The following is a 25,910-nucleotide window of genomic DNA, read 5'->3' as shown; positions in this document are numbered from 1 at the left end:
GTAAAATATATATATTAACAAGGCCGACTCAATAGGATTGGGAGATCTAAAGCGAAACTTAACATAGGGGCCCTAATATTTTAGTTTTTCATCATATATACTTTTATTTAAAATTTACTTTTCTAGCGTTTTTAGATACAAAGTCATTAGTTACTGTTTCATAATTGATTTGTTTTAATAATTCCTTTTCAATTGATAATATAGCTAATCCATTCAATTTCTCTTGAGACATTGTTAATCTTAAATAAAATTAATCAATTTTAGTTTCAAAAAAGTTCTTTCGGCTGAGTCAACATTTACCGGAATTGCTAACATTATTCTATAAGTAATATGTGTATTTGGAAAAGAATCAATTCTTTTTATTTGATTGAGTATTTTCATTAGATCATTATCTTCTACTTATATTTTTTCTCTTAACACTTTAATTCAAAAAATAAATCTAAACTATCAATTTTCATAATAACTATTATGTGTTGAAGAAAGTTTAAGGTGAAGACAATATTTTTTAAAATTTTTCGTCATCTAGTCATCTCAATTTACCACTAAATAAGAAACCAAAAATATCTTCATATGCTTTAATTGGTTCAAATCTATTTTGAAGTGAAAAGATAGCATAAAGTAATCAACTCTAATTTCAAGGGACTTTGTGATTTTGTTATCAATATTTCCATCAAATTATTTTTTACGAAATTCAGGTTCTATATACATCTCATAAGCAATTTCCATAGTAGAAATCATAGCACTCATAGTATATAATTTATTTATTTTTAAAATGGGGGGCCCTAAAAATATGGGGGCCCAAGCGATGGCTTTAGTGGCCTAGGGGTTGAGACGGACCTATATATATGTATATATAATATCTAGGTTATGCATACTTATATCAAATATACATAAACAATATATACTGTGTAGATTGTATATATTTGTTCATATTGATAAATTAGTTGGCTAAACTATTGAACTATGTATTTATCTATCTCGACTTGTTTATGTATTTACTTCCATAATTATGTTTAATTATGGCATGATATTGTCGAATATATTGAAAATGAATTATGAGATGCACCTAATATGAACGAGATTAGATTGTTACTAATATGAATTTGGGATGCTAATATTTGAGATGGTTCACTCGATGGAAGTAGTTAAGTTAAGTGCACTAAATGTTGATCACGAAACTCTAGGCGTGAGTATCAGTAGATAATATTATATCAATTTTAGAAGAAAATAAATAAATAAATATATATATATAATATCTAGTTTTACGAAGATATCGTTGATTTGCATGCCCCTTTTTAGAGATCGTTGATTTGCATGCCCCAATTCTTTTCCTCAAATTTATCGATACATGTTTTTTTAAACAATATATAATATATCTTAAGAAATAATTAAAGGTCCTGAAAAAATTAAAACCCCAAACGATTACTTTAATGATTTAATGATTGAGATAATCGTGCTACAATAAACTACTATTCCATAAATACTTTTTAAATCGTCAAAACTCCTAACATATATTGGATTAATTAATTGTAATAAAGGAAGGGAGGGGATATATTGGATTAATTAAAATTAAAATATAAATTTTAATTGTGTATTTAATATTTATCCTAAAATTTTATTCAAATATTAACTTTAAATATTCTTTTCTTAAAACCAAATCTAAATTCCATTTCAATGCTTTTCTTCATATTCACTTCCCCCCTACCCCACCACCCTTTTCCTCCTATACATATTTGACACATTTTTTAGCTTTTAATCAATTATTGATAACAATTTAATTTGGAAAAAGGGGTAAGGGGTAATTTAGTCATCATTTCACATGGGTTCGCCGGAGTTAACGACGACAGATTTATCAACTAGTCGGAACACGGCGGCGTCAGGGAGATCATCGGTTATAGATTCAATATGGGGATGTACGGGGTCGACGATACAGAAGGATGATTTGAGGAAGAGAATTACGATACCGGAGTATTTAAGGGTAGCGATGAGAGAAGCGATTCGAAACAAGGATGTTGATTCTGTGATGCGGCATTACGATATGGCTAATGCCGCCGGAGCTGAACCTCCTCAGGCGTCGGAATCGCCGATCATCGTTTTTATTAATGCGAAAAGTGGTGGTAGACATGGACCTGAACTTAAAGCTAGGTTGCAGGATCTTATGGGTGAAGAACAGGTAACATTTTGCTATATGAATTATGTGTTTGTAATCTGATAAAGGATTCTTTTTTTGTGTATCTTATTTTTTGGGTGTCAATTTTATGAGTTTAATAGTAAAGTTCTGTCTTTTGTTTGGTTTTCTTTTTGTTATTATGTAATTTTTTGTTTGCTGAGTTGTCTATCGGAAACAACTCTCTGAGCCAGGAATTTTCATTAAAGGAGTTCAAAATACGAAGAAGTTAACACATGAAAGAAGTTGAAGGGTACATATTTGTATAAAAAAAATAATTTTAATCATGTATGAAGTATAATCAGTGTAAGTTTCTGCCTAAGGGAGTTTAAATGAACCTCTGGGTCCTTATTAGCTCCGCCCTTGCTAGCCTCCCCTGACCTCACTTGTGGGATTACACTTGGTATGTTGTTTGTTTGTTCGTTGAGTTGCAGTTTTTTCATTGGACTTGGTTCCTTTTTCAATTTATTATTTCTGGGTATTTATTGCGCAGCTATTTTGGTTGGAGTTATGATCTAGGCATGTACTACCTGAAAAAAAATGCAATTTTACTTTTTTTTCCCTGTGGGTTTCCTTTATCTAATTTTTCTCTGATTGTTCATTGAAAATTCAGTATACGATTTTTGGTTTTAATTATTATTGAATATTTATAGTGGTCACTTTGCATTACCACGCACCCTTTAATTCAGGAGTACTTTTTCAAATTAATGGAAGTGAAAGGTTGTTAAAATGGTGGGACATTGTAATTCAAGACTCAGATTCCAGTTGATGATAAAAGAAAGTTTTTTCTTTTGATTAGTTAAAAGAAGTAACTCCTTATAGAAAAGATGATAGAAGAAGTGAACTTTTCTAGTTCAATTTTGGGTTTCTTCTTAAAACTGCAGCTACCAAATACTAATGTAAGTAACCAAAGTCAACAAGAAAGATGGAGGTGTCAGAATTAACTTTCGACTTCAGGCTATTTTTGAGTTGCTTATGGAAACTTCTGGAATAAATTGGTTGTAATCCATGTTATAATGTTGCTTTTGACAACGTACATTTGAATTCCTGTTCTCCTCTCGACACTGTGGTCAATTTTCATGTAAAATGTGTATATTACTTAATGGGAGAAACTAGACAGGGTTCATATGAGTTGTTTCTTGTTGAACGAACTCAGAGTATTGAGGGTGCACTGTCCCCTAGTTCTCTTTTTTTGGTTAGTTAAAGCTCGGTTTAGCTGTTAAAACCACGACAAGAAAAAAAATAAAAATAAAAACATTCCAGGTAGTTAAGAGAGACACATACACGAGTAGATGATAAACCTATTTAGTAGAGCTATTTAAAGTTAGAAGGTTTAACTTTTGTTATCTCTTTCTTGAAGTTTCTTTTACTAAGTAGCTCAAGTGCTCAACTTGCTTTGCGAATGTGATGCCTAAAGCATTTATCTATTGGCAAAAGTTGTTCCAACAAACTTTCACGGACGGAAAAGTTTTGTTAATGGAAAAAACTTGTTATGTTGGCTGAAACGAGTAACAGATGTAGCACATGAGTCTGACTTGGTAATTTGCGACGTTTTTAGAAGGTTTTTAATTTCAAGGGATACTTCAAGCACAGCCCCAACGGCTTAGTGGTTGGTAGAGCGTCTGTCTTGTAAACTGAAGGTCTGTAGTGTTTGATCTTGTATGGGGGCAACCATTTATTTTGGTTATAGAAAAAGGGGATACTCCAAGATCAGTTTTGGCATGTACTGAACCACCTTAGGTTTTAATTAAATGATATATGTTCTTCTTCCCAACCCAAGAAAATTAAGAACCAATTCAAAGTGTCTACACCCAGGTCATACCCTGTGAGACTTTGCTGCAACACCACAACAACACATCATACTTAAAGAAGTTGAGGTATGCTATTTGAATCCTCACAACCATGTTTTCCCATTTAAATTCATGTCATGCCAACATTATACAAAATAAAAATACATATAAAAGTACTAGAAGTTCTCTATATTTTATACTGACATAAAAATATCTAGTAGGGTTAAAAGAGTCTTAGAAGGCATAGAACCTAAAACAAATGTACATTATAACTCCCAAGGTTTAGTTCAACTGGCAAAGGTTGAGGGACGTGTGACTTAAGTCACAGGTTTGATCCCTACGCCATGCGAACTAAACTCGATATTTAAGTGAAGAAGGATACCAGAACTATTACCTTTGAGTTTCAAGCCTGCGATTGATCCTAATGGTTGGCCCCATATGGACTTTTCTGGTCATAAGAAAAAAGCATGACTAGAGCATATTCCCAACTATCTTTCTCTCTTCCATTGTGCCATATCTTTCTCTAAGACTGCACAGATTCCAAGGAATTTTAGGTCTTTTGAGACAACTTCCTTCCATTGATTTTTGGTCTATACCATCCGCTTTTTACACCTTCACTCATCATTGTTTCACATATACCGACCGGTGCATCTGGATGTCGTGCAGGACATGACCGAAACCATCTCAAGCGATATTCTCTGATTTTATTCTCAATGTCTGCTACTTGCACCTTTTGGTGAAAATTATCTTATCTAATCTTGTATGGTTATCATCCACATTTCTATGAAACTCATCTTGGGGATGTGTTAAGACTTTAACGACTTAATGTTCACTCCCATGTGGTATTTCTGGTCTCATAACTGTTCTATATAACTTACCTTTCATTTGGGTAGGCGTACTTCTATCACATAACACCTCAATAGCACTTCTTCATTTCAATTATCTGATTATGATTTGACGCGTAACATCTTCATCTGTCATTCTATTCTCTTGGAACAACGACCAAGAGATCTCCATGTCATTCATATATCATTCCATTCTCCTGGTATGAGCCTAGAAATCTCGAAGTGAATGATGCATCTGGGCAAAATAAAAATCTATTTAATACTGTGGAAAGGATCAGCATGATACCAAAAAGAGAACTAGGAAGGATAGTTTTCTCTATCTATCTGTTTTCTACTTACTGAATACATAATTAGTGATTGAATTATGTGCTTCCTGAAGTGAGAGAAACTGCTCATATTTGCGATAGCAGAAATAATTCTTTTCTTTTTCCTGAAAATTGTTCATTTACACTTTGGTTTCTTATTGTCTAACCTTTGAGCTTTGTGGGTTTCTCTGATGGGGCAATTATATTCCTTGGGAGGGGGAAAGTAGCTGGTTGTGTTGTTAGTAGGTTCTTTCTACGAAAAAATCTAGTTAAATCTAGACAAAATCTCTATTATATATAGTTATGTCTTTTAGAAATCACATTGATTCTCTTTTCTTTTGATCTTATTTGTGTCTTTGCGTTAAACTGTGCCAGGTTTTTGACCTTTCAGCTGTGATGCCTAATGAGTTCGTTCAATATGGATTGAGTTGCCTGGAGAAGTTTGCTGCTCTTGGTGACACCTGTGCGAAAGAGACTCGTGAAAAGATAAGGGTCGTGGTATGCATACGATGCAACATAATTATGGCCCCCTTTTTTCTTCTTAAACAGTACATATTCTCCCTGTGCATTCTTATCAAGGAGTTACGTGTTCAATTTTCTGGTTTTGCAGGCAGCAGGAGGTGATGGTACTGTTGGCTGGGTTCTTGGCTGCCTTGGTGAGCTTAAGAGACAGGATCGGGATCCAGTTCCACCGACTGGCATAATTCCACTTGGCACAGGAAATGACTTGTCCAGGAGTTTTGGTTGGGTAAGCTCCTGTTGTTATCTTTTTCGGACTTGCTTAATCATCAGTTCTTACTGTCTTCTTGTGACTAGTTTTTATGAAATTTTTGGAGCTTCACTTTTCAGGGTGGTTCATTTCCTTTTAACTGGAAGACAGCCACAAAAAGAATTCTTGACAGGGTTGCCAATGGTCCTATCTGCCATCTAGATAGGTGAATATTTTATTTTATAGGTAGTTCTTGATAAAACATTTTCTATTTCCATGGTGTTAATCTCCTAAAACCATAGACACGATTTGCTATTTGCCTTTTGAAGTTTATATAACAACTATGCCTCGATCCCGTTCAACTATATCAATCTTCACTGACCAATAGTGACCATGTTACTCCATTTAAACTTATCTCAAATCAATATTACATAAATAAAAATAAACATGAACAGTACTAGAAGTTCTTAATATTTTTTAGTGACATATAAATCTCTGAAGGGCTGAACAACTCCTAGAAAAGCATAGTGCGTAAAGTTAAAATGCTAGCATGACTAAAACATGATCTCAACTATTAGGTATTTGCTATATAGATCTATCTTTCCCTGTGTCCTATCTTTTGCTACACTTGCATGAATCCTTAGAAATTATAGATCCTTTAAGACAACTTTTTTACGAGTGATTTTAGATCTACCTAGTCTTTTTCACCTTTACCCATAATGGTTTCATAACTACGGAGCAGTTTATATGGTGGTCGATGCAGGACATGACCATACCATCTCAAGTGGTATTTTCTCATTTTATCCTCTGTGTGCTACTTGAACCTCTTAAAAATATGGCCATTTCTAATCCTTTCTAGTATTTTATGCACATGTATCTTAGTATTCGCATCTCTGCCCATCTTGTAAATGTGTTGGATTTTAGCGACCTAATTTTTACTATCATGTAACGTTGCTGATTTTAGAACTTCCTATAGAACTTATCTTTCTATTTGGTAGGCGTTCTTCTGTTACATAACATCCACTAGCACTTCTCCATTTCAACCATCTGATTTTGATTCTATATGTAGCATCTTCATTATTTCTTTCTCTTGGAACAACGATCCTAGATATTTAATTGTTTACATTTAGGAACCGCAATCCCGTCTAATCTCACCTCAACTTCACTTTTCTTATGTTGACTAAACTTGCGGTGCATATTTTCAATCTTTTTTTCTACTTACCTAAAGCATTACTCTCTAGAAGGCTCAATTGGCAGTGCATATATTTAATTTTGTTTTTGCTTATCCTAAACACTCAATTCTGTAGAAGGCTTCTCCACAATTTAGGTTGACACCTTAGCTAGTTTTATCAATTAGCATAATATTGTCAACAAATGGCATACACCATGAGATCTCATCATGTATTGTGTTAATTAACTCATCCATCACAAGGGGGCAAACAAGTACAAGCTCAATGTCGATCCCTGGTGTAAACCCATGGTTATGAAAATACCCTTTGTATCTTTTACTACTTGCACTGATGCCTTCACACGCCCTATATATCACTATATGTGAAATATAAATTCCTTTTTTCTCAATAACTCACCACAGGACCTTTCTTGTTATTCTTATCATATATTTTTTCTAGGTCAATGAACATCTGGAATCAGTAGCAGAATTTGCTTTCTGAAGTTCATTTTTTCTTTTGATAAAGGTAACTTGTATTATCAACAGAGGATACTCCAGGAGTAGTCCAGTAATACTTACAAAACAAAGATCACAGAAGTGTAAAAACTAGCCTTCTATAATCTTATAAGTTATCTACAATGCTAGGAATATCTTCTTCTTCTTGAGGATATTCATATTTACACCAAACATAGAAAAGAACCAAGCAATTCATCTTCATTTTCTCAAAAGAGCAGCTCTTGTTTTCAAAACATTTTTATATTGTTTATTATATTGTTTAAATTACAACTTCTATGCAAAAACATATCCGGTGCAATCCCACATGTGGGATCTTGGTAAAGTATAATGTACAAAGACCTTACCCCTACCTTGTGGAGGTAGAGGTTGTTTCCGGAAGACCCTCGGCTCGAGTAACACATACCAAAACAGTTTGAAAAGTAAAATACAGAAGTACAAAAGACATAGCAAATAATAGGGACAACATTACATAACATTCAAAAAAAGAATAGTAACAACAAAAATAATACAATAACCGAAACATAAGAAACAACATGTAGTAACAGTAATCAAAGGACAAGAAACTATAGATTAGTGTTAATACTACTGGTATGAAAGGAGAAACAGGTACAATGCTCCAAACTACCACCAAGCCTATCCCACAGGAAAGTGATACGACGATCAACCTACCTACTAGCCTTCTATCCTAATACGCGACTTTCATATCCTTTTATCTAAGGTCTCGGAAGATTCACCATGTCCATTCTAATCACCTCTGTCCAATACTTATTTGGGCTCCTTCTACCTCTTCTTAAACCCACTATAACCAACCTCTTCGACTATCTCATTGGGGCATCTGCACATCTTCTCTTCGCATGTTCAAACCATCTTAAGTCTCGCTTCCCTTATCTTGTCCACGACCGAGGCCACCCCCACCTTGTCCTGAATATCTTCATTTCTAATCTTATCTTTCCTAGTGTGCCCACACATCCACCTCAACATCCTTATTTCGCAACTTTCTTCTTCTGAATATGAGAGTTCTTAATTATCTTACACTTTGCCCTATACAACTTAGTCGGCCTAACCACCACTTTGTATTAAGATTAGGTGGTACATTTTTATCACACAAGATTCTGAGGCAAGCCTCCATTTCGTCCACTCGGCATCGATATGATGTGTGATGTCATCGTTGATCTTCCCATTTCCTTGAGTTAAAGACCCAAGATACTTGAAACTTCCTCTCTTGAGGATGATTTTGTATCTTGCCTCGTGTCCATGCAAACCTCACGAGTTACATCACTGGACTTGCACTATAAGTATTCAGTTTTGGTCCTGCTCAACTTGTTCAACCTTTAGACTCCAGGTCTGTCTCCAAACCTCCAGCCTAGCGTTAATTCCACTGCGAGTCTTGTCAATCAGTACTATTTTCATCCACAAATAACATATACCATGACACCTCATTTTAGATATGATGTATCACTAAGGCAAATAGAAACAGACTAAAAGTTGTTTCCCAGTGCAATATTTCAAACCTAGTGTCTTTTATCGTAATGTACCTGGAAACATGAGTATGGCTCGTATTTCTTTGTAATAATGGTGGAAAGTATTTTTATTTATTGTTTTTGTCTATCAATTGTAAAATCAATGTGTCATTTGAGACAATTAGTAAAACAGACATGATTTAACATCAATTTCATGTAGTTACAAAAGTGTTTACTTTAGGATGAATATACGAGACTTAGTTGTCATTTTTTCCTTGTCTTTTACCTGAATTATTTGAGCCTCATTTATGCTCTTAGCAACTTTTTCAATTAGCAGCTTTCCTTTGCAGTTGGAATCTTGTAATATCAATGCCAGCTGGGGAAGCAATGAAGACACCTTATTCTCTAAAAACTTCAGACTGTGCATCTCTTGATCAGGTAATTGATGTACCTATTGTGTTGAAACTCATACTGGTATCGTGAATGGACATGTATTGGTCCTAATCTGTCATTATCGCCCTTAATATAGTAATCTGGAATCAAACTTTTTCCATAGTTTCATTAGTCTCTGGTCATTTCTCCACTTCTTGTTTTCTTCGTAAAGGTTATCACGTTCAGTCAGAAGTATATTTGAACTTGTCTTTTTGATTTTCTATTATACTTGGATGGGTGACTTATTTGGATTTGTAACTTTTTAAAAAAAAAAACAAAATCTTCTTCTATCCATGTGTAACTAGTACATCCAGTTAGTGATTACTTAATCCCAGTGCTCCCACCTACTACATGGTGTCCAAAAGCCACCACCCAGACTCTCCTGGCTCCTAGAAGCTATGTTGCTCGGACTCTTCATAAATGTCAAGGGGTGCGTGTCGGATTTGCCAAAAGTAGTGTATTTTTGGAGAATCCGACATGGGTGCGGCATCAAAAGTGAAGAGTCCGCGCAACTTAGCCTAGAAGTACTTGTAGCTTGTTACCGTTTGTTGTTGATCTTGTTAGTTTGAGCAGCACATTTGTTTTAGTACTTTGTTTAAGTTTTATTCCATTCAACTATTCTCAACTTATAAGTGGCCAACTAGCATACAGCTGCTGCCTATTAAATCCAATGACCTTCTCACCAGCTAGAAAGGTGATACTGATAGACCTACAATCTGAGGCATGTGTTTATTGAGCCATAGAGATCACTCACTCTGCTATTTTCCAATATGCTAGATTACTCTCTAGAAGCTAGATGTTTTCATGGTCCGGTAATTTGGTTTTTCAAAATACAATCAAGTGGAATATGGAGTGGTGTTATTGAAAAGTGTGAAAGGAAGCTCGTGAATTGGAAGTGTCAATATCTATCCTCAGGTGGCAGACTAACTCTTGTTAACAGTGTCCTGGATGCCTTGCCATCATACATGATGTCAATATTCCCTATTCCAGCCAAAGTAACCAAGAGGTTAGATGCAATTAGGAGGAACTTTCTATGGAAAGGCAGTGAAGATAAGAAGAAGTATCATTTGGTCAAATGGGAGGAGTTGCTAGTTAGCAAGAGAGGGGGTGGACTCAACATCAGAGATCTGAGTACACAGAATAAGAGTTTGATGATGAAATGGTTGTGGAAATTTGCCTCACCAGAAGTATCTCTATGGAAGGAAGTAATAACAGCAAAATATGGCATGGAGGACAAGTGGATGACAGAGGGGGTGACCAGCCCTTATGATTGTAGTGTATGGAGATCAATCAGGAACTTATGGCTATTGGTCAAAGATAGAATAAAAATAAAGGTTGGTAATGGAGAAAAAGTGGCCTTCTGGAATGACATCTGGTGCGGACAGGAGACACTGAAACAAGCATTCCCTGAGCTACATAGTCTAAGTCAAGCACAGGAAGCATCAGTGGCAGACTTATGGACAGGGCAAGGGTGGAATTTACATCTGAGAAGGAACTTAAATGACTGGGAAATAACATCCATAGCAAGATTTCATGATACAATGGCTAGGGCTACCAATCTAACAGAAGAGCAAGATAGACTGATATGGAAAGGGGAGAGAAAGGGAGAGTTCACTGTAAGTTCTGCATATCGAGAATTGAGACCTAGTGAAGAGCAGCAAGCAGGATGGCCTTGGAGGATGATCTGGAGAACAAAAATCCCATACAAGGTGAATTTTTTCACATGGCTTTTGGCAAAGGAGGAAGTCTTGACACACGAAAACTTGAACAAGAGGAAACACAACCTTTGCTCTAGATGTTATTTATGCGAAGAACAGGTGGAGACAGTCAACCATCTCTTTTTGCACTGCAAATGGACAGATCAATTATGGCAAATGTTCATTCACAAGAGGAAGATCAAGTGGACAAAACCAGGGAGAATCACAGAAGTTCTAAAATGCTGGAATAGAGATGGAAATGCAGGAAAAAAGGAGAAGAACAACAATATTCAGAAGATAAAGATAAACTGCCTAGGTCTTTATTATTTTTGGTGTAAGCAAGTAGTAATAGGAAATTCTGAAGATGTTTCTAATGTTATTGACTGGCTGTAACTAAAAGATCTTAGGGCTGTTGTAAGTACAAATTTTTGGAGGGGAACTACACTTTGATGTAGTATACCTGTGGATATATAAAAGTAAATGTTACCTTTCTCAAAAAAAATACTACTACCATTACCATACCAAATTAATTCAGTTTGGTTCGGTATTTTTAAGTTCGATTTTGGTAAAGTGCGGTACGGTATAGTAAGTCGGTAATCATAGTTTGTTCAACTTCAACTTACGTATAATGAGAACCATGACTTCTATTTTTCATGAAATATCTCAATTATATCATATTAGTACCTTACACAGAGAAATATTCAAGGAAAGCTAAAGCAATTCCCTTTATTAATTAATTATCACAAACAGGACATTTCAATCAAGACAAACACTTGTCTTAAAATTTACATAATCTAATAAATAAGAATAAAATGTATACAACTCTAACAATAAAAGAAATCATAAATACAAAGATAGTAAATGAACCCAAGGGTGTGGCGTAGTGGTCAATGAAGTGGTTGAGAACCCTGAGGTCTCAGGTTCAAAGCTCAGTGGAGACAAAAAACACTAGGTGATTCTTCCCACTTGTCTTAGCCTTGGTGGATAGAGTTACTTGGTACCTGTTGTTGGTGGGAGGTGACAGGTACCTCGTGGAATTAGTTGAGGTGCGCGAAAGCTGGCTCGGACATCATGGTCATAAAAAAAAAAGGATAGTAAATAGAAATACCATTATTAAGTTGGATGTCTGTAACAAATACTGCGACAATATCAAGATGACATAAAATGAGATTTGATTTGCACTTGTAGTATTTTATTATTTAATCTTTTTATAAATTTTTGTTCTTTCTAATCAAATATATAATTATGTTACAAGTCTTTAATATTCTCTAATCAATAAAATTTTATTAGCTTATATCAGAATTTGATAGGTGGGATGTTTTACTTAGTACGGGGGAGACATAAGTATTGAGACATGCCCCATGGATCTTTAATCTTTTAATTTACACTTCTACAAAATAGCATATTAACAAAAAAAATTACAGGAAGTACCTTAAAAGTTTAAGAAATTAAACAATTCATTCAAAACAAAATATCTAGAATATTTTTACAAGTATAACAACACAATAATGTAAAGTTATCAATAGATACAAATAAGTAAATTTCTTAACTTCTAAACATTGAAAAATCACAATTTCTTAACAATAAGAACGTACACAGTGAAATCCCACTAAGTGGATCTGGTACTCTTTCATGAATAAATACAAAATTGCTTTCAAATAGCAAAATAATAAAAAGTATGATAATTCTGAGACATAGAAATAAGATAAGAAAATCAATCAAAATGAGGGATATGAAATTTAAGTTATCTAGCTATTTTCGAAAGGATGTTCAAATGATATTCATCCTCACTATGTTCTCAATTAGTAAATATGTAATACTATGACTCGTTATTTGAGTTGTTCTCAATCTTCATATTTCTATAGATGAATTGAACATTATTATTAATTTGTTAAAGAATTTGAGGATTAACAATGTTAATTAGGGAATTTGACTCATGATTTTGGTATGAACTATTGAGCAAGCCCCGAGTGTTGTGTTTAGTGCGCACAGTCGAGCGTTTGGGGCATTAGACTTACAAAACTAAGCCCCGCAAATGAGTTTCCAGGGTTCTACAAGTGCCCCAAGTGCCCCATTCAAGGACGAGCCTGGGGCGAGTCCCAAAAAACCTTTAAAAACAGAGGCTTATATTTAGATTAATTTTTATTTTTTCTATATCAATATAATATATATTAATTGTATAACAACAACAAATCTAGTGTAATTCAACAAGTGGGGTCTAGGGGGAGGGTGTTGTGTACTAACCCTTACCCCTTACCTTGTGAAGATAGAAAGTTTGTTTTTGATAGACATCAACTAAACTATCAAAAAACACGTAAAACAAATACAAAATCGAAGAAACCGTGCTGGAAACAATTAAGAAGAGAACAAGTGCCAACAACAAATAATACGATAATTGAAGCAAATAAAACATGTAATACTAAAATAAAAAAATAAGACAGTAGGGAAGTATAATAATATTGATAAGGGAACTAGACAACGCTCAACCACCTACTAAGCTTCTACCCTAATCCTCGAACTCCATGTCTTCTTATCTAGGGTCATGTCATCGGTAACTTGCAGAAGTGACAGTCTTGTCTAATCACCCCTCCCCAAGACTTCTTCAACCTACATTTACCTCTTTTATACCCACTAAAACCAACCTCTCACACCTACTCACTAGGACATCAATGCATATTCTCTTTACATGCTCGAACCATCTCAGCCTTGCCTCTCTTATTTTGTCCACCGCAGAGGCCACTCACACCTTGTCCCGAGTAACTTCGTTCGTGATCTTATCTATCTTAGTATGCCACACATTCATCTGCAATTTGTCCTAGCCAATTTGGAGTTCAAGGAAATCTCACTGTTATAAATTTGTTAATATATAGTAATGCTTCTTCGAGTGGAAGTCATTTATTGTTTGTTTGGTGATATTTTATAGGGTCCTAAGGAAATCAATGCGCTGCAGACGTGTTAATAGATACTTATGTTCTCTTGGTGAAAATCATTCATCATTCATTCAGTGATACTTTGTAGGTCCTAGTAAATTAGTTAATCTTTGGAAGGTGCTTACTACAGATACTTGTCTTGGGAATTTAGCGTCTAGTATCACTTGTAAGGTGTTCATTCTAAATGTAATATTACAGCAATTCCTATATACTCTTGCTTATGTGAGTATTGTTTTGCTTATGTGAGTATTGTCTTGTCAGCTTATGTAGGGAGTGTTTGCAAGTTGCAAGCTATGGTATGTTTGTTGATTCCATTCCTTGTTTAATTGAACGGATATTCCAAAAGTTCATTTTCTCCATCAACTGTCTTTAAGGATAAACTTCTTCTGCCTTTTCAATTATTAACTATAAATTGAGTCATAATGAACACTTTAAATTTTTCCAGCAATTTTTATTGATTCATCCATGACATTGGTTGTGCAGGAACTGGAAATTGATGGGGAATTACCAGAGAAGTCATCCTATTATCAAGGAGTATTTTACAATTACTTTAGCATAGGTGTGCAACAGTAACTTGACCTAACTAAAGCATCAATACTTTCCATGTCATGATTCATTACTTTATATACATTTACTGTTGCTATCTTGGCAAGGCATATGACTGGTCTATTTCAGTGCTGATGATCAAAGATCTTATTAGAAATTCATTTTTCTTTTAGATTTGTATTACTATTTGAAAATCTTTAATCAATTCTGGCAAAACCTCTCTTAAACTTGTATCTTTTTATGCAACTTGATCAAATCTTAATGCTTAATCTGATACTACTATTCTTAGTTGCCAGTGCTTCTACTAATGCATATATTCCCACTACCAACACTTGTCCTTCAGTATCAATATTTGGAGTTGCTGCTAACAGAAAAATAGTTTCTTTCACCACCATTGTACCACCACTTTTGCTAATTATGAGAACACTAGTTTTTGGAGTTATAAAACTATAATTACTGCTATTACTGAATTGATAGGGACAGATGCTAGATATGTTTTGGTGTCTAAGAAGTACTTTCTTCTTCGTTAATTTCTTGCACAATTTAACATAAACAGAAAACCGTCTTTTGCAAAATCTGCTTACTCCTGAGCTCCTAGAGTCTTTTTATGGAAGTAAATCATTACACCCTCTGTCCTTTAGTTCTTTTAGTTTCTTTTTTTCGTTGTTGATAGTGATGGTGTTTGAACCAGGTTGTGTGTACTCAACTGACCCAACCAAACCTATTACCATCCACTAGCACAGAGTATCTTTCACTACTCTTTTATTTTAAGAATATCTGGTAGTGTTGTCACATTTCAAAAAATGGTTGGCCATTTTTATTTCCATTTGTGAAATCTTCTACTCCCTTTGTCCCAATTTGATGGCGCTATTTCCATTTTTACCCATTCGAAATTGACTGTCACCTTTCTATATTTAAATTTTGCTAATATTTATTTTCACCTTATTGAGATGCTCTGCCAAGAGTTGGATGAATTGTTTTGGACCCAGTTAGAAGGTTGCTTTTGGTATTTTATGCATACTTAGCTTCTGTGACAAAAGTTCTCATTTCTTTCTTGAACTCCTTATCTAGTGAAATGATGCCAAATAAACTGGGACGGGGGGAATAATATCTTAACCACTAAAGAAAGAAACAACTCTTGGTGTCTAACACCAACTTACCCTGACTCAAGAAGAAAAGACATTCTTTAGACAAGTAAACAAAATCATAATTAGCAACAAAGAAAATTGCCTATTTGTTCACTTGACAACTTTTACTTCTATTTATGGTCAACAATGCATGATGAACAAACAGCTGTGACAGTCTGTCTATACCACAACTATTGCAGGGATGGATGCGCAAGTTGCCTATGGTTTTCACCATCTACGCAATGAAAAACCATACCTTGCTCAAGGTCCTCTATCAAATAAGGTTGATGCTCTTGTTCTTGATCATAAACTTGTGCATATTTTAGTTTTAATTTTATGAAGTTGCTTGATCTTTTATTTTCCTAAATCAACTTGATAAAAGCATATACTTGTCAAAATGAAAAAAAAGGTGGTACCAGCAACACCTCCAGCAAGGAAAGGGATATAGAAAATTTGATAAAAACTTGTCTGGAGTGAAGCATAGACAACTTTGAAGTGTATACCTGTCTTTTAGAGTTCTGTTACAAAGGCATAGACAACTTTGAAGTGTATAGTAATTGGTGTTTTTACTTTTCACAAGTACATTATATTTGATTTCATGAGGTACAATGTTTTAGATTCTGACAAGAATGTTTTCTGCAGTTGATTTACTCAGGATATAGTTGCAAGCAAGGCTGGTTCTTTGCACCTTGTAGCAGTGATCCTGGTTTAAGGTTCAAACTTCCTCACTCAGTTATCCACTCAAATCCCGCATGCAACAGCTGTTTGTTTTTATTTGTTTTTTCCTACATGCATAATCATACAATATGCTTACCTCACTTGTCTGGTTCATCATAGATTGGGGTCAGAGTAAGATAGAGATATAACTATTGCTTTCATCCATCAGAAAGGCCCTGCTTGATCACTTTTCTAGCTGGGATTGACTAGTCCTTATCTTAGAAAGACATATTTTTCTTTGCACCTCTGATAAAAAAGAAGGGTTACTTGTTCAGCTGGCCTATCATAACTTACATCTAACAATGAATGCCGAACACTGATATTGTTAGGCATGAAAGAAAGCAAATGTTGACAGGTTCAAGATCATTTTGTATTAGAGATCAATTATCACGGACCACAAATGTCTTTGTAGATTGGTTTAACATGTGTTTTTAAAATCTTTTCTTGAAGTATTACTTAAAACTAATGATTTTTTGGTCAAAATCACGCATAAACCACTTCCATTTACTTTCTAACAACTCAATAACATGTAGCTTGTCTTGAAGATTTCCCTGTCTTAAATAAAATACATAGATACTGATTTTGAAATTCAATTTTCAGCTTCATCTGTTTGTTGTGGCATGGCAATTATTCTTTAGGAAAATCATATGTATCAGTTATCTGTCCTAAAAGATAAACTTATTCGTGATGCAGTTTAAGTTTCCTGTGCTTTTCTCCTTCCTTTTTTTTCCCTAGTATATGCTTTTGCACCAGTCAATTTATTGAGTGCATGAATAAGTATTCATTTTAGAAAATATCTAGTGCAATAGAACCTCTAATTTGTCTGAAATAAATTATTGAGTATAAGGATGGGGTGAGCCCTAATAGATGGAATGGTTATATAGGATTCATAGAGCCGATTCTAACTAGTTGAGATTGAGGCATATTATTACTAGTAGTGTCCTCTAGTAGTCACTAGACTCACTATAGTAGTCCGACTTTGGGTCCTCCTACTACAAGACATTTTCAAGAGCTTTCCTTCCCAGTGTCCAAGTGTCAAGTTCCGAGGGCCTTTAGCACATAGCAGTTGACGCAGAAGAGAGCAGCCCTATTATGCATTTGTACTTCTTTTCTAATGTTATATATTGGACATTATACATCATCTTAAAGTGTTAGAAGTTCACATTTGTTGTGCTACAAATTTGAAATTTCTTCATAAAAAATAGTTGCAAATTTGAGAAGGTTTGGACAAATGAATGCACAAGTAACGATTTGGGCATAGTGAGTTCAACATTAATATTATATCCTTCAAACCAGGTAGTAGATAATGCTTTAAAATGTATTTGGTATGTCAGTAAATCACGATGCAAACTCACTGTATTCGATATGAGAGAAGGACAATCGCAAATCTGTGAGTATTTAGACTTTTTACCTGTAGGAACGACTCATGATTGCACAAGCAGTCCTGGAGTCCTCATAGTCTTCATAGTTATATTTATTGATGAAAAAGAACAAAGAAAGTTCCAAAAGTCTGGCATGCCTGTCAAACTTGCCAAAATATAAGGGAGTGGGAGTTGTCTCATCCTGTCATAAAAGTGGAAAGAACTCGACATGGTGATACATTTTACCTTATTCCCAGATTGGAACAACGTTGGTACAGCAGGTGGCTTGAGAAATTTTGCTTGACACATCGAGATTTACACTAACCTCAGCGTCTCCTGTGGATTCTTGGATCTAATGCACAGGAAAGCTTCAAAGCATTTATTAGTTGTATCGTCTGCTTATCCTTGCTGAAGCCTTGCAACCCAGTTTGAAGCCGCTAGAGAAGTGTCCCCCTTAGGATTCCAAATAGCAGGGAAGAAAGCTCCCTGGCTATCAGCCATAGTTGGTTTTGGTCGTTGAAGCTTCGCCGTAGTGACAAAGCTTTCATAGTCCGAAGGCAGGCCAGCAAGAAGGAATGTAAACATATCAGATATAGACAGCTCATAATTCTCCATCTATCAACCTCAGGGGTGTGAGTTTGCTTCTTGCACTTATTAATGTCGCATTTGCTGATGCAGACTGCTAATTTTACTTGCAGTTATTACTTGCTGAATGTGAATGCTACTATAGCTATATTATTAGGTATTACTTTGGAAACTTTTGAGTATCATGAATGGTCATATGTGATGGATTCCCTCTTCCTCTTCGTTTGATGATATGGTGTGTTTGACCTTCCAAACTTGTTTTGGAAACAATTGTACTTGCTTTTGGTGTCATGTACTTCATTTAGAAAATATCTTGGGAACGATTTTTTGCCATTTTTAAAAATTGTTATCTCTTAGAGAATCTAATGGTTACTGAATCTGGTATGCTGAAGCATATCTCTGATTCCTAAATGAATTTTTTGATGCAGGGGATTAAATAACATTCTGCGCTTATATGTCAAGAAGGTCAATAGCTCGAAGTGGGAGCAAGTCCCTATACCTTCAAGGTTGATACTTGTCCTTTGGCGTCTATTAAACGGCGCAATATATTTTAAATAGTTCATAGCAAAATGCAGAATCGCTTGGATTACCTCAACATAATATTTGTCCTCTTTTTCTGATTTGGGGGCAAATACAGTCAAATCATACTGAAAAATAATGCTAGTAATAGTGCTCCTAATGAGTTGTTACATGTTTTGAAGTTTTATAGTTCTACCTTCCTTATGCTTGACCTCACATTCCTAATCCTTTCACGTTGCAGTGTTCGGTCTATAGTGACTTTGAATCTTCCTAGTTATGGCAGTGGTAGGAATCCATGGGGGAATTTGAAGCCAGAGTACTTGGAGAAGGTATTATTTTTTTTGGTACTAGGCACATAGGATGGTAAATTTGATCCTAGTGATGCACTTCCATTTTGCATTTGTCCGTTTACTCCTAGTATTATGTCTGTAGAGGGCTGTAAGAACCTTAATGGACTTGAATGATGCCCCTTGGTAGACAAATAGACTTGTTTGAGATCATGATTTAGCAGAACACTTGGAGGATTTTTATATTGGAATGTGAACTTGGTGATTACTTTCTTCTTTAAGAAACGTTTTTAAGTTAGTCATCACTTTACCAATGTCAATCAGGATGTTTGCTTGAAATCTTTTGGGAATTTAAGTAGAACGAGTTGATGGTTCCTTTAATTTTATCAAGCGCTTTATTTTGAGTCCAGCTTCTGCTTCAAGTACTGAATATGGTATAATTTCATGTTTATTGAAAAAACAAAAGAGTGAATCAATTTAGCCAAGTTACCATTCTCAAAAAAAAAGAGTGAATCAATTTAGCCACTGTAAAACGAGTTGAATTTGGCATTATTTCTATGCTATTGTAAAAATCTTTAGAGCACAGTTAGGGCCAGAATCCCCAAGTGCCAAATTGTCCCAATGTTTTGTTGTTTCTGATATTCTATTATACTGAACAAACTGCATATCAGTGGCCTGGGCACTTCAGACTCTTTATCATAAACTTCAGGAAAAAAATCAGAAAGCTGTTTTTTGGGGTGATGAAAGGGTTTCCCATAATATTGTGATCCTACTGAATAGTCGGATTGATCAGTTACCAATTTCCACAAATGTTGATGGAAACCAATGTATTATCCGCTGTAATATCCTTTTAAACAATAATATTGATTTCTTTACTCTTGCTTTTGAAATTTCAGAAAGGTTTTGTTGAAGCTCACGCGGATGATGGATATGTTGAAATATTTGGCCTGAAACATGGATGGCATGCTTCTATGGTTATGGTTGAACTCATCTCTGCCAAACATATTGCCCAGGTATTTTACTCAGTTACTCACTAGAACCTGTTCTCTCTATCATATTGATTCATCGCATGCATTGCTTCACAGAGTTTCCTGTAGAATGCTGAATGAAATCGGGAGAGTGCTATAATTTTTCATCTCTTCTTGGTTACTGTCCTCTCTTTAGAAAAAATAATAATTCAAGAACCTCCATTGATCATTGATGAGCAAAAAGTTACAAATTGGGTTTGGCATCCATAACTTTTATACACGATCATTGAGATGAGACTAATTATATTTGCACTAATCTATCCAAACCAAAAGAGGCTTTGGCTTATTTGTTCAGGGGGATAATAGATGATGTTGCTAGGTATATTTTATTAGTTTCTGAATGATGGAAAGTTTCATCTGTCCATGGTAACCAACTCTTTGATCTGCATAGGTAATTCAGAAAAGGAATCTAACACTTGCGTCGACTCTACTCTGCATGGGTAATAGAAGCTAAATTGTCAGCAGGTTTATTTATTTCTATGAAGCAGTGGCTTATGGGAGGGAATCCATGATCCTCAACTAGCTTCTGAATTTCCTCTATGTACTTTTTGATCCTCCAAGGTGGTTTCCATTCTTGTTGGCACATTTAGCAATCAGTATGGAGTCTGTTTCTCCACAAACATGGTCCCCATTGTTGACACACCATTTGATGCCTAAGAGCAATGCAACAGCTTTAGCCATGTTGCTGGTGCCTTGTCCCAGGGCAATAGAGTAAGCAAAAATGGTGCTGCCAAGACTATCTATTATAATCCGTCCTCATGCAACCCCCATCAGTAGTTAGCTTGATTCCAGTCTCCCTAGATCTGATCCATTTGACTTCTGTGATTGTTCTTTGGTGTATGTCTGCATCACATGCTTGACATACGGACTCCCAAGTGTCTCCAACTCTGGCTCATCCAAACTGAGTCTGAGTACCTGCATATGTTAAAGAAAATGTTAGTAGTTGATCTTGTACACAGAAGGTTTTTCATCATCAAATTTGCTATTACACCTAGACCTCGAGGCTGCCCAGCAAATGAAAATGGGATGTATCCTAGCAATGCATGCCAGGAAAGGGGTTGGGGGTCTTATGATTCCACCAGTTAAGGAGGGCCACTTTAAGACTTGAATTGCTCAAGTTAATGCCTAGAGGACTACCAAAATAAATTCACAGCTTTTTAGCATGGTCACCCTGGCATTATATGTGGTCTGCAATCTCAAGCTCCTCCCTAATGTTGGTGGCACTGCAGCAGTTGCATTTGGGGACCATAATGATACCAAATCTAGCTCTTCTTTGGTCAGTAGCTAGTCTATTATGAAGGGCCCTCAAGTGATATAAGACATCTTAGGAAATATGCTTTTGTACCAGACCTTGTTATCAACATGATTAGGAGCTCACTTCTGCCTCAGATTTCAGATTATATCAAGCTGAACCAATAGAAAACTGCCTGTGGAGGTTGGCATCCATATGGCCCTGTCATCCTTCGCAATATTCAGGGAGATTTGAAGCTCCCTGATCTTGTTCATTGTGTCAATAGGGAGTTGAGTGAGCAGAACCCTCCCCTGTTCCACCATTCTTCTGGACCTTTTTCATCTTAATGTTCCCTAGGTTAAGGCCAAAGGGAACCATCTGGTGAAGAGGTCCAATGCTAGACCATATATCATACCAAAAGGATGTTGGCGTCAGCAGTCCTTTTATCACTTTTTTTTTTTTTGATAAACAACTAGAAATTAATATCATAATTTCCAGCTATGAGAATGAATAATCTGCTTTTACATCAAGATAGGATGGATATTAGTGAGGTATTTGGCTTTCATGAACTCACTCCAAAGTGAGTTGGTAGTTCTCAAAATCCACCATTGCTTAGTGTTGAAGGCTTGGCATGTATCAAACGATCTCCTGAAATTGATGTCCCCTTCTTTGTAGGGGTAACAAAGTGTGCTTGCCACACAATGGTGCTTAATCCCACTATCTAGACCTGACCAAAAAACCTTGCAATATAGGTTTCAATTAAGTCTATGGTTCTTTTAGGGGGTGTCACAACAGAGGACGTGAATAACACCCCACCCATTCCCCACCTCCCCGCTCTCCCACACACACATTTGCAAAGAGAATGCCATAGCTCATATTCATGTTTCCATCAGTTCATTTGTTTGACATTGTCACCGAAAGCTGGTCCAAGTTGTTTGAATTACAAAATATCTGTTCTATTTTATAAGGCTTCAGCAATTAGGTTTGAATTACGAGGCGGCGAATGGAAAGAAGCCTATATGCAGGTGGATGGTGAACCATGGAAACAACCTATGAACAAGGAATTTTCAACCTTTGTGGAAATCAAGAGAGTACCCTTTCAGTCTGCTATGGTCCATGGAGAGTAGTATATATATGCAATTGTATTTTACATTTTTTTTTCTTTTTTCTTTTCCTGTTGTAGAATTTGTTTTTCCTCTCCGTAAATTTGTGTAAAGTAATTCTTTGTAGCTCCCAAGATCAGGAAACTGAATCAAATCTGGGCTATGTAATTCAAGAGGTAATTTGCCAAACATGTTAACATTGTAAATTTATTCATGATTTGGTTATGTAAAGAAAATAGTCGAGAATTGACTCAGCTCGATAGGTACAATCTATGATTTATTTGAGTGTCGAGTTGTTGCCCAAATTTGTTTGAGACCGAAGCACAATTATTGTTATTGTAGTGTTGGGTTATCATTGTTCGTCTTCTCAGTAGATTTGTATGTCAAAAAATTGAGAAATAATATTTGAGAATTTCCATAATGAGTTGGGGAGCAATATGTATAGTTAATTCATTTTTAAGACATATTTTCACATTTATGAGCCAACTTTTAATAATTACGCGACTTTCTTGATTTTCCGTAAGTATTAGCCTATGGTTTTTGTGTCTTGGGCATTCGAAAAATGAAATAAAAAAAACCTTATGAGGACCTCTATAATGAGTTGAGGAGCATTATGTATGGTCTCGCCATTTTTAAGACATATTTTTGTATTTATAAGTCAACTTTTAGGAATTATGTGACTTTATAAGTTTTTCGTGTGTATTAGCCCATGGTCAAGCCTTTGGCAACTGAAAATGAAATCCAAAAAAACTTTATGCAGACCTCCGTAGTGACTTGGGGGAGCATTACAGATAGTTCGTCATTATTTTAAGACATATTTTTGCATTTACGAGCTAACTATTAGGAATTATGCGACTTTTCTTTTTCGTGTGTATTTGCCCATGTATTTGGCGCCTTGGAGTCGAATTTTTTCATGGAAGTCCATTAAGACCTTATTAATGGCGTGAGTTGGTCCCAAAGGGCCAACATACACATTTTCAAGTTCAGACGAGCCCAAAAGCAGGAAAAACCAGATTTTCCTATTTTCGTGTGTAGTCCATGGATTTATGGTGATTCGAGATTTTGGCTTGTTTTTTGCCAGAATTTTTCATGGAAGTCCGTTAAGACCTTATTAATGGTGTGAGTTGGCTCCGAGGGGAAAACAAACGCATTTTCAAGTTCAAACGAGCCCCAAAGAAGAAAAAACCAGATTTTACCAATTTTCGTGTGTTATAGTCCATGGATTTTTGGTGATTCGAGATTCCAGCTTGTTTTTTGCAGATTTTTTTCATGGACGTCCGTTAAGACTTTATTAATGGCGTGAGTTGGTCCCGAGAGGCAAACATGCGCATTTTACAGTTCAAACAAGCCCCAAAGCAGAAAAATAAGATTTTATCGATTTTCATGTCCTATAGTCTATGGATTTTTGGTGATTCGGGATTCCGGCTTGTTTTTGGCCGAAAATTTTCATGGACGTCCATTACGACCTTATTAATGGCGTGAATTGGATCCGAGGGGAAAATGAGCGCATTTTTAAGTTCAAACGAGCCCCAAAGCAGGAAAAACCAGATTTTACCAATTTTTATGTGTTATAGTCCATGGATTTTTGGTGATTCGGGATTCCGACTTGTTTTTTATCAAAAATTTTTATCGACGTCCGTTAAGACCTTATTATTGGCGTGAGTTGGTCCCGAGGGACAAACGGGTGCATTTTCAAGTTCAAACGAGCCCCAAAGTAGGAAAAATCAGACTTTACAAATTTTCGTGTGCTATAAACCATGGATTTTTGGTGATTCGGGATTCAAACTTGTTTTTGGTCAAAAGTTTTCATGGAAGTCCGTTAAGACCTTATTAATGACGTGAGTTGGTCATGAACGGCAAACGAACGCATTCTCAAGTTCAAACGAGCCCAAAGTAGGAAAAACCATAATTTAGCGATTCTTGTGTGCTATAGTCGATAAATTTTTTGTGATTCGTGTTTTTGGCTTAATTTTTTCATGGATGTTTGTTAAGACATCATTAATGGCATGATTTGGTCCACGAAGGGCAAATGGGCGCATTTTCAAGTTCAAACGAGCCTCAAAGCAGGAAAAATTAGATTTTACCTATTTTTGTGTGCTATAGTCCATGTATTTTTGGTGATTCGAGATTCCGACTTGTTTTTGGCCGAAAATTTTCAAGGACATTTGTTAAGACGTTATTAATGGTGTGAGTTGGTCCCAATGGGCAAACAAGCGTATTTTCAAGTTCAAACGAGCCCCAAAGAAGGAAAAACTAGATTTTACCAATTTTCGTGTGCTATAGTCCGTGGATTTTTGGTGATTCAGGATTTCAGCTGTTGTTTTCCAAAAAATTTTATGGACGTCCGTTATGACTTTTATGATTGGCGTGAATTGGTCCCCAAGGGTAAACTGGCACATTTTCAAATTCAAATGAGCCCCAGAGCAAGAAAAACCAAATTTTACTCATTTTCGTGTGCTATCCATGAATTTTTGGTGATTCGGATTCCAGCTTGTTTTTGGTCGAAATTTTTCATGGACGTCCGTTATGATCTTATTAATGGCGTAAGTTGGTCCCAATGGGAAAACGGGTAAATTTTCATGTTCAAACGAACTCCAAAGTAGGAAAAACCAGATTATACTATTTTTCATGTGCTATATAGTCCATAGATTTTTGGTGATTCGGGATTCCGGCTTATTTTTGCCAAAATTTTGCATGGAAGTTTGTTAATACTTTATTAATGGTGTGAGTTGGTCCCAATGGGCAAACAAACGCATTTTCAAATTCAAACGAGCTCCTAAGTAAGAAAAAACAGATTTTATCGATTTTCGTGTGCTATAGTCCATGGATTTTTGGTTATTCGAGATTCCATCTTATTTTTAGCTGAAATTTTCCATGGAAGTGCGTTAAGAACTTATTAATGGCATGAGTTGGTCCCGAACGGTAAACGGACGCATTTTCATGTTCAAACGAGCCCGAAAGCAGGAAAAATTAGATTTTACTCATTTTTGTGTGTTATAGTCCATGTATTTTTGGTGATTCGGGATTCCGACTTGTTTTCGGCCAAAAAATTTCATGGGCGTATGTTAAGACGTTATTAATGGCGTGAGTTTTTTTCAAGGGGGAAACGGGTGCATTTTCAAGTTCAAACGAGCCCCAAAGCAGGAAAAACCATATTTTACCAATTTTCGTGTGTTATAGTCCATGGATTTTTGGTGATTCACGATTTCGGCTGGTTTCTTCTAAAAAAATTCTTGGACGTCCGTTATGACCTTATTAATGGCGTGAGTTGGTCTCGAAGGGAAAACGGGTAAATTTTCATGTTCAAACGAACCCCAAAGCAGGAAAAATCAGATTTTACTGATTTTCGTGTGCTATAATCCATAGATTTTTGGTGATTCAAGATTC

General features: G+C 35.6%; 1 protein-coding gene across 1 annotated transcript; it reads left to right on the top strand.

The window, feature by feature from the left end:
• Positions 1–1,702: 1,702 nt before the first annotated feature.
• Positions 1,703–22,815, top strand: LOC102583818 (diacylglycerol kinase 7-like). The gene is made up of 12 exons (XM_006343486.2): positions 1,703–2,173; positions 5,483–5,605; positions 5,718–5,855; positions 5,957–6,042; positions 9,311–9,398; positions 14,503–14,578; positions 15,893–15,975; positions 16,335–16,405; positions 18,784–18,861; positions 19,116–19,203; positions 20,058–20,174; positions 22,389–22,815. Exons 1-12 carry the CDS (start codon positions 1,820–1,822, stop codon positions 22,545–22,547), a joined length of 1,461 nt encoding a protein of 486 aa, XP_006343548.1. The 5' UTR covers positions 1,703–1,819; the 3' UTR covers positions 22,548–22,815.
• Positions 22,816–25,910: the final 3,095 nt, after the last annotated feature.

Source organism: Solanum tuberosum, unplaced genomic scaffold (assembly GCF_000226075.1).
Source record: "Solanum tuberosum cultivar DM 1-3 516 R44 unplaced genomic scaffold, SolTub_3.0 scf00047, whole genome shotgun sequence".
Classification (NCBI taxonomy): domain Eukaryota; kingdom Viridiplantae; phylum Streptophyta; class Magnoliopsida; order Solanales; family Solanaceae; genus Solanum; species Solanum tuberosum.
The sequence above is the reverse complement of the archived record's forward strand: the minus strand, read 5'-3'. Positions and strand labels throughout refer to the sequence as shown.